Source organism: Agelaius phoeniceus, chromosome 18, assembly GCF_051311805.1.
Source record: "Agelaius phoeniceus isolate bAgePho1 chromosome 18, bAgePho1.hap1, whole genome shotgun sequence".
Classification (NCBI taxonomy): domain Eukaryota; kingdom Metazoa; phylum Chordata; class Aves; order Passeriformes; family Icteridae; genus Agelaius; species Agelaius phoeniceus.
In genome coordinates this window covers 12,804,755-12,814,395 of record NC_135282.1, presented here as the reverse complement: position 1 = coordinate 12,814,395, position 9,641 = coordinate 12,804,755, and the positions used below count along the sequence as shown (strand labels likewise).

The 9,641-nt window shown below is 52.8% G+C and overlaps 1 protein-coding gene across 6 annotated transcripts in view; it reads right to left on the bottom strand.

The window, feature by feature from the left end:
• Window positions 1–113: 113 nt before the first annotated feature.
• MTMR3 (myotubularin related protein 3) overlaps window positions 114–9,641 on the bottom strand; it is a 76,182-nt gene continuing 66,654 nt past the window's right edge. For 3 of the 6 annotated variants that reach the window (XM_054645888.2, XM_054645887.2, XM_054645889.2), the window contains 4 exons: window positions 7,771–9,166; window positions 6,037–6,147; window positions 5,711–5,799; window positions 114–2,324 (listed from right to left, as the gene is read on the bottom strand). In XM_054645888.2, the coding sequence (XP_054501863.2) occupies window positions 2,153–2,324; window positions 5,711–5,799; window positions 6,037–6,147; window positions 7,771–9,166 (1,768 nt within the window). In that variant the 3' untranslated portion in view covers window positions 114–2,152. Of the gene's footprint in view, window positions 2,325–5,079; window positions 5,351–5,710; window positions 5,800–6,036; window positions 6,148–7,770; window positions 9,167–9,641 lie in introns of those variants that run through there. The other 3 variants (XM_077187922.1, XM_077187921.1, XM_077187923.1) reach the window with 3 other exon arrangements.

Here is a 9,641-nt window from a genome sequence, read left to right as displayed (position 1 = left end):
AAGCCAAGGGCAGCAGCTGCAGCCTCCTTTTCCAAGGCCTTGGTGTTCCAATAACGTCCCCTCCGAGGGACGGGGAAGAAACATAAAAAATTAGAAAGTGTGTTAGCAAATGCTCCCATGCAAAAGTCTAAACTTTATTCACTTTTATTTATATATTTAACAATTCTAAAGTATTTACTTCTCGCTTTTGACAAAAATGAAAAATATAGGAGCACTTTACTCTCTTGCGGAGAGAAGGGTTATTTCTGTACACAGCTACGGAGAGACGGCTTCCTCCTTTACATACAAAGAAAAAATAATATTAATAAAAAAAGTGCTTCATCGATCCAAAAAAGCCTAAAGAGCTGCAAGCTTTTATTCACACTGTACATCCCAGCCCCAGCCTGGAGCAGACCCCCTTGGCACGTGCGGAGGCTCCGGCTGATTCTGCACCCAAAGCCACCCGAGGTTGGGGTGTCCCCCCACCCCAGCCCTGCCACCTGCCCCTCGCCACCCTCGTCCTGCTCTGCACCAACAGCGATGCCTGTGCCTCTCTTCCAGCCCCCACCGCCGGGTTAGGAACAGATCCTAAACCTGCCTTGGCTGGAAACCCCATCCTTCACTTCACTTCCAGTGTCTCTTTCTCTACACCTGTGCCAGGGAGATCCCAAGATGCTCCGTCCGTTCCCAGACCCCTTTCCCACAAGGACGCAGCCTCCTCCTTCCTGGGCATTCACGGCAGCGCACGGATCCTGGCAGGCTGGGAAGGGCACACTCCAACCACCTCAGTGTCTCCCTGGAGACCCACTGAGCTCTGCCAGATGGTTTCTCCACGTGACCCTCCCTTTGGATGATGTGATTGTGACATTCCAGGGAAGGGAAATGCTCCTTTCCCAAGGTTTCTTGGATTTTGAGCTGTTGGATCTAGAACTCTCAAATACTCCAGCAGGATTCTTGGGAATACCATAGAGAATTTGGGATTGTGCCTAGGGAATGCACTGTGAGCAGGATCTACTCTTCCTCCTTGCCAGATTGCACTAAGCAGGATTTATGGGAAGGGAAAGGGATGAGCACCTACCAGTTGGTTACAAACAGGTATTTGGGAGTTTCACCCATCAGTGAGGTGAGTCTGATTGGAACAGAAGGAGGAAGGGGAATCCATAATGTATTTTGGATTGTTTTAAGCTCCTCAGGCAGCTTTTCCTATCTGGAGTACACTGAACACAGCCTGGGAAAGGAGGAGCATCCCAGGAGGGTGCCCAGCACCAGCGCAATCCTCACAGGCCGAGCCCCGCGGCTCCGGCGGGTCCCGGCCGCCTTCCATCAGTTTGGATCGTCCAGTAAAGTGCGAGTGACCAGCCAGGACCTGACCATGGCAATGCTCTGCTCCCAGAGGGGCTCACACGGATGGGCAAGGACAAGGCAGAGGTCTGCTCCTGTCCTAGTTGGATTGAAGCAGGAATTGCATGGTCAGACGCCTGGCAAGGCCCGGTGTGACGCCTGGCTCGGCTCTCACCAACAGCACGTGCATTCCTGAGCCAGCATTCCAGGTGTTCCCGCTGTGAGGGCTCAGACCTCACGGATTGGGTGTGCACGCACAGAGCCACCAGTGCAGGAACCTGACTGAGACCCCCTCGGGCAGCCACTGTGAGAACAGAGAGGGAAAAGGTCTCTGGGGAAGGAGATTCCCACCTCTTCTAGCAGCAACAGGTTCCCAAACAGCAGTTTCGGGTTTGGAATACAGGAGTGATTGAAAGCACTGGAGGCTGCAGCTATTCAGGCTCTGCACTCCGGCCCGGCCCGGCTCCCTCTGCTCCCTGCTCCCCAAAATCCTCGGTCTGCAGCAGTTCTGCAGTGGGACAGATAAATACCCCAGGGATCCTGGCTCTCACCAGCTCCCTCCCCACCTCCAGGGCCCTCCCGCAAACAAACAGATATATTATTATATATACACACACGCACGCGCGGGGACACGGACACACAGACAGGACAGGCAGGAAAGGGGGAGGAGCTGGACAAGGAGAATCCCTCAGGATCCCATCCTCGAGGTCTGTCCCAGCAAGCAGCGCCCACGGCCCCAGCTCCAGCGCAGCCTCCCGGCCTCGGCCCCGGATCCGCGCGTCCTGGGGAAGGCTCGGCCCGGCTGCTCCCCCGCCGCTCCCAGGCCAGGAATTCAGTTGGACGTGGCAGTGATGGGCTTGTCCAGTTCGAGGTCCAGGCTGGAGCTGCCAGGGTGGAGGCTGCTGTAGCAGGATTTGCAGACTCTGCTGGGCTCAAAGAGCTGCTGGCTGGGAACGGGCACCTTCTGGTTACAGCAACTGGAGCAGAACACGTTGCCACAATTCCTTGCATCAGGAACAGAGGAGAAATGGAAAAGAAAAGATCAGAAGGAGTTTCAGAAAGTTACCTGAGCTGTAAAATGAGATATTCCCAGTGCTGGGATGGGGGAGATGTGTCCTTGCAGGCCAGGGCATGGACAGGGACAGCTCCAGTGTCTGTGCTTCTCCCTCCTATGTATGGAGTAGAGATCCAGGGAATGGGCACAGGAAGGAGCACGGAGCCAGGGCCAGTGTGGAATTGCAGGTCATTAAATGCCTCTGTTCAGCACTGCCCTGAGCCAGGCTGGACAGGCTGTGCCCTCTTGTCACACAGAGAGCTCTCTGCCATTCACCATGGAATGGGTTAGGTGGGAAGGGACCTTAAAGCTCACCCAGTGCCATGGCAGGGACACCTTCCACTGTCCCAGGCTGCTCCAAGCCCTGTCCAGCCTGGCCTTGGGCACTGCCAGGCTGGATGTGCTGTAAAGGAGCTCCAGCACGATGCCAATGCCACGCTGGGGCACAGGGCTGAGGGGCTGAAGCAGAGCCAGCACGGGCCCTTCTGAGCCAGGCGTGGGGAATGTGGGGAACACTGGGAATGGGGGGGCTCTGGCCCTGCTCACACAGCTGATCCAGCCCTGGCTCACAGGAGGATGTGCTGGGAGCAGGCCAGACTCTGCTCAGAGCTGGAAAGGTTTAAACATGGAAATGTCAAAGCCCTCGGTTGCTGCCATCCTCCCACTGCCCCCACAGCCACTCCAGGAGTCCCACACTCCTGCATCCAGGAAACTGAGCCAAGGAGGGACATGCAAAGCCCGGGGTGGGCAGGCAGGTGTTCCATGCACGGGTGGGCACGCGCAGCATTCCCGGCACTGGCGGAGCCGCACCGGCACATGCACCTCGTTACTGCTTAATTAATTACCTTCTACAGCCCCCCCAAACCTGGGAGCCCTGTGTGCCCTGTCCTCCTCAATTCCTACAAGGAGCTGGGAGCAGCACTCCAGGGACCCGGGTTTTGCCCTCTCCATTAACTCTTTGGCACCAGGATTTGGTGCTGTTGCTGTTCTGCACTGGAGATTTGCTGCTGCCAAGAGACTGCCAGGGAATTCTGCTGACACCCAGCAGCTTTGATTAATCCTTCCTTGCCAAGAAAGGAGATTTCCAGCTGCTGGTCACTGATGGGGAGAGAAACAGCAGAGAAATCCCATTTCCCACCTCAGTGGGCTCATTTCCTCAGTTCCACACAGCGCTCCAGGCCTTGGAGCTGGAACCCCAGCATGGGAAGGCTGACAAGGACCAACCTCTGCAGAGGCTCTGGAAACTGGAGGGCCCTGCTGGAAATCCCTGTCAGAAGCACCTGCAGGAGTGGGAACAGCCCTGGGAGGTGCCACACAGCTCCCACAGCCCCATCTCCTGCTCAAGGAATGATTATCCCAGAGTAGGTCACTGATGGATGAGGGGAAAACCAACCAGAGGGATTAAAACAAGGATCTCTTTGTTGGAGCTCACCATTCCTAACATATGCTGGGGTTTTTGTTGTTTTATCCTAGACAATGGTGCTCTGACACTGCTTTGGAAAGCTCTGGACAGCTCATCCTTCTATCCTGGTGGTCCCTGCTTTGCTTCAGAGATTAAAAAAAGACTTTAAAAAACAGGCTGGAAAAGGGATGCTGCTCATTTGAGAAAGGGGGGCTGAAAGCCACACTCCCCACTCCTCTCCTCACCCCAAATCTCAGATATTCAGCATGTTTTGGTTATCCTGACCCTCCACCAGCTCTGTGGCACCTGTTCCAGCCATGGAAAGATTTTCAGTCCTTCTAAAACAAGTGGCAGGTTTTTGCCAACACCCTGCACAGCAATACTGGAATTGTTTGGTAACACATGGCCCTTTCCCAAAAATATGGGGGGAAAAAAGGGAAATGATCAAAAATAAATGCATGATACTTGCAAGACAATCTCCTGTCAGTGAGCAGTACACACATGGACTGACAGTGAGTGTTAGTCTGAGCCACATCCCAGTTAAGCTCCCAAAAGCCAAGTCCTAAAAGCCTTTCTGTGAGGAGAGAGGGCTGTTCACACAGATCCAACCCCCAGCAGCTCGTGCTGGCCACCCCCAGCTTAGTTCTGGTGATTTCCAGGCAAGTGAGAAACAAAGAGGGAGAAGAGCTGAGTTAGTTGGGAGAAGTCACCCAGGAAAGGCTGACAGACAACGGACAGAGGCTGCTGGAAATGCTCACCAGAGCTGATCAACTCGGTCAGTGTCCCTGCAGGGAGGAGAGAGAGCTCAGGGCTACAGGCAGAGGGAGCAAACATTGGCAACCAAGGAAGCTGGAAGGTTTTACTCTGCTCAAGGCCTTACACTGTGGGGTTCAACTCATTTCCACTCCCAGGGAGGGGTGTAAATGTTTACTACAGAGATACTCATGGTGTTGGTCTCACCAACAGCTGGGTCATTGCACATGTGGAAGCTGAAGGAGCAAAGACCCTACAGGGGGATTTGAGCCAGACCTGAAACCCTGAGTCCATTTTAACTCCTCATGGGGCTGTGTGTATCCAGGCTCTGGGAGTTGTCCCAAGCTCAGGTTTAGGGAACTGAGCCCTGGGGATACAAATCTGCACAAGCGCAGTGGGCATGGTAAAAAAAATAAATTCAGATTCTTCTCCTTCTTCCCTGGGTTTGGTTAACTTTACAAGACTAAATGGAGCAAAATATAAACCAGACACAAACTCAAAACTATGTTCATAACTCTTTGCAACTTCAAAAAGCAGGAGAGCTTCAAAATGTGGTAACTGAGATTTATTTAAATGATGGTTCCTGTAATAGTTTTTGCATGCTCAGAAACCAGGAATAGGAATTTATTTGAAACAGAACTGGAAACTGGAAACTGGAGATTCTCTGGCTTTAACTCCAGCATATTGAGCCATGTGGTCTCTGCCTCTGGCTCTTCATCAAGCCCCTGCTGCTGCCTGAGATGCTGCAGCCTCTGTGGCAACAGGTCTAGCAAAGAATAATCCAGAAAACCTTGACCTCACACAGGTGTTCCATTCAGATTCTGTAGGAGCAAGTTAATAAAAGGGGAGAAAGGTTAGAGAAGGAAAGGAGCAGGTTTCCAACCAGCAATGGGAAGAAGATGCTATTCCTGTATTTCATGTAACTCATATATTGAATTTCTGAATGCAAAGAGGACAAAGCTCTATTGTGTATAAATCTAAACTGCCTCCAAATCCAGTCTGGGGAAAGAAAGGTGGGATCTGTTTTGGCTGGAGTGGAGCAGACACCAAATGTGGCTTTGAAATATCTCCCTGCAAGAGTGAGCTGAGCAGCAGGAGCTGCCCTGTGCGCAAGGGGCAGCCCTGGGCAGGGCTGTGCCCGTGCTGGTGCCGGGGCAGAGCAGCCCAGTCCCCCCAGTTACCTGCAGTGGTGTTTCCGGCTGGCGAGCCAGAAGGCGCTGTCGCAGCCGTAGCAGTGCGCGGCCAGGTGGTCCGGGAGCCACCGCGTCACCTGTGGGGACGGCCAGCGGCGTCAGGGACAGGGCAGTGTCTCCTGAGCTGAGCCCCCTCCCCAGTCCCAGAGCTTGTGCAGCAGAGGGCTCATAGGCACAGGTACTGGTATGTCAGCTGGGAGACCAGCGGAACGCAAGGAAAGAGTTCCCAAGAAGCGGCACACGACCAAAGGCCAGAGGATAATTTGAATTAGGATTATCCCAGAGTGAGCAATTTACAGGGATTTAGTCTGTACCTCTGTATCCTGTTTATCCACCTGCTCCCAGCTGGCTTCAGAGAAAATCTCTGTGCTGCAGCGAGACAAGCAGTTCTGATCCAGATTGCTTTCCGAGTCGGGAATAGACGTCTGTTGGCAAACAAACACAGCTGAACGGAACCCCCCAGATCCCTGTTCCACACAAATAAAACCCAGAAACCCCAACAGGGCAGGCCTGGACCCTCTGGTGATGGGATGATGTGAGGCAGAGTGGATTCAGAATCCAGTTTCTGCTGCAGAGTTCTGGGAAGGCTTTGGGTAATTAACCAAAACCTGCTCCCTGTGGCTCCAATTCCAGGGTCCTGATTCCTTTCCAAGGGTGTTTCACTTTCAAAACTATAATTAGTAATACAGATATTCTTTTGCTGGCAAAGATTCTGGAAAATACAAGCCAAATTGCATATGGGAAACTCAGAATTTGAGCCATGTATATTCTATGTATAGGTTCTGGGAATAATGCTTCCTTAATATAATCCATCCAGGTAGAGGTGGATTTTAACTCACTTAAATCTCAGCCAGCCCTTAAAATATATCAAAATAGCAAGAAATCTTGAGCTAATATATTTTAATGCCTGAGGAATAGGCAATCCTGGAGTTCCAGAGCAAAACCTGCAACTCCCAAGCTGAGGCACAAACAGAAGGTAGAGATCAGGTCCTTAAGAATGGGGAATTTTCTGGAGGCACTGCCAGCCCTACACTGCAGCTTCTGAAGGCCCTTAAAAAATGGGAGCAGAATCCATTAAGGCAAAGCACCCAATTTCTCCAAGGAATTCAAGTTTTTAGCAGTGACACTGAGCCCAATGAGCACCTTGTGCTGCATCTCCAATGGGAAGAGCCAAAAAGGCTCCAAGGATTTTTCACAACAAACGTACCTGGGACTATCCAGCACCTCTGCCACTTCTAAACAGTGAATTCAACAAACAGAAGCTGGGAATCTCTTACAAATATTTTTTTCAATTTTGCAGGCATATAAACCATGTAGGAAAAGGAAATTTCTGATGGGTGTTGCGAGAGCCTCAGGAATTACGGGCAAGTGCTCAAACCCACAGGAAAGCACAATTCTCTACAGAAGTCTCTACTTTTACAACTTTAGACACTTCAAAATAAAAGTGCAAATTGTTTAAAAGCTCCCTTAAAATCCCTAATTCATTGAGAGAAAAACCCTTGTTGAAATACAGCTGCCACAAAAGCTCAGGTAATTTATTCCAGTTAATTTAGAATTCTAGAAATTTATTCCAGTCATTGAGCCCGGAGCACCTGAAAGGGATGGTGTGACCCTGATGGGTTTGAGCTCACAGAGCTTGCCAGTGCAGCTGGGACCTGCAGAGAACCAAGGGATCCTGTGCCAAAAACAGCACAGGAAAATAACTTTGCCTTATGTGAAGACAGCAGTAAGCCAGGGGTTTGTTTGGTTTTATTGAGGTTTGGTAAACCAAGGGTTTGGTTGGTTTTACCAAGGCCAGGGAAGGTGTTTAGGTATGGCCAGGGGTGTGTGAGCTGCTGTGCAACACCCATCTGGAAATAAACCTTTCTGCTCAATCTGAACTTTGGTGACAGCATCAGTCACCAGCACCTGCCACTATCAGGTACTTGGGCAGTGTTTGCCCTCCTCAGGATGACCTGGAGAGGTCAGTCAGAGCCCAGAAGTCAGGCCCTGAGCCGTGAGCCAGGAGCTGAGGGCTCGGGGAGCTCGGCCCAGCGATGCTCACTCACCACTTCGTCGCCGTAGTCGCCGTTGAGCCGCAGGGAGCTGTTGAGGAGCTGGCTCTCCAGGCGGCTCTTCAGCTCCTGCACCTGCTTCTTGAGGGTCTCCACCTCCTGCTGATGGCCCGTCTCGATCTGGCGCAGGCGCTGCTGGATGACGTCGCTGTAGACGGGCATCCCGTCATCGTCCAGGTGGCTGCGGGCTGGCTGGTCCGGGCTGCTGGCCGGCTGCTTCCCCAGCTGGCTGAACATCCATTTGTGGTGCAAGTTCCTCAGGTGGAGCTGAGCAGAGCTGCAGCTGGCCGTGGACACCTGCCGGCTCAGCGAGGCCTTGATCCGCCCGTCCTCGCCGTTGACGCAGTGTCCATTGGTGGCGGGGAATTTCGGGGCCGTGAATCCCGCGGGTTTCTCCACCAGTTTGTTCTCCAGCTCCAGCTCCCCATTATACACCAGCTCATCTTTGCGGTCTGCTAGAGGCAAGGCACAAGGGGAAGGCATCGGGAGGTGTGTGCTGCTGCTACCAGAAGTCCTATGCACTCTTGATCCCAGTTTTTGGAGCTCTATCATGCACTCCCCCTCCGGCCTGTTCTGCAGAGTTCGGGGCAGCTCGTCAGCGCTGTTGTCGAAGGGGTGGCGTCTGTGGCACGGAGCCCTGGCCGTGAGCTCGGGCTTTGCTTCGGTCTCTGTTAAGGTTTCTGTGGAGCTTTCGATGTTGGATGTCCTTTCCTCCAGCGGGGCTGTCAGAGGGAAGGCAAGGCTGGCCTGGGCCGTGCTGCACACGCTCTCCGCTTCTCCTTCACCTTTCCCAAGACCTTCCTCCTCCGTGTTGTTTGGAGCATCTCTGTTTCCGGAGCCCTCGGAAGGAACAGCCTGCAGTCCTCTCCCCTGAGGTGCCTTCTGGAGAGCGCAGCTGGGGTCGCTGTGCTCGTCCTGCTGTCCTTTGAGTTCTGCAGCACCGTGTGAGGCTGGGTATGGGGTGGCTGTGGGATTGTTCGTTACGGTACCTGTACCCGCCTCGGCCTTTTCCCCACACAGATTGTCAGCTCTCTTCTCCTTATCCAGGCCAACCTCGTCCCCTTTCCCTGCTGCCTCCAGGCCACCCCTCAAGTGCTCCTCCAGCCCAACATCATCTTTAGTGGCCTCCTGCAGAATGTTCTCCATTTGTCCCTCTGCCACCCCGGCTGCCACAGAGAGCTCTGCCCCCATGGGGGCCCTGCCCTGCCTGCCCAGCCCGTCCCCCTCGAAGGGGTCGTCCCCAGGGGGGCCCAGGCTGCTGAGCTCCAGGGAGCGGCGGTGCTCCTGCCACTTCTCGTTGAGGCTGGGGTCGCTGCTCCGGCGGTTGGTTGTAGGCACGCTGCTGTCACAGGCTGTCGTCAGATTGTCGAAGGATCTTGTCTTTGGTAGCCTGCAAAGGGACAAACAATCCCACTCCCAAGTCAGAGGATGTTTTTGGAACATTGAGCTACTGTGGTTCAAAACCAGCCCCCCAGGTAGGACAGTAACAATCTGCCAGCTAATGGACTTGTGGCAAGTATTATCCAGGAGCACATTCCGACCATCTGTAGTGCAGAGCTGCTTCAGAACTTCATTTGCCATGAGGAAAATATGTTAAACCAGACTTCAAACATTCCCAGATTAATCCCTTTACCAGCAAGCCCTAATGCTTACAGCCTGGTCACACCTCCTAATTAACATGTGCTCAGAGTCACTGTACAAAAAGCAAAGAAATGGTTATGCAACATTGAAAAAGAACTCAAATTCAAGATAACCAGTGAAAGCTTATATCCCACAAGGATAGAAGGAATTCTCTGTGGCTATGTGACACCCAGAGTTGAACTCTATTTGCTCAGCTTCTCTCTGCCACGCTGTCAGCCCTGCAA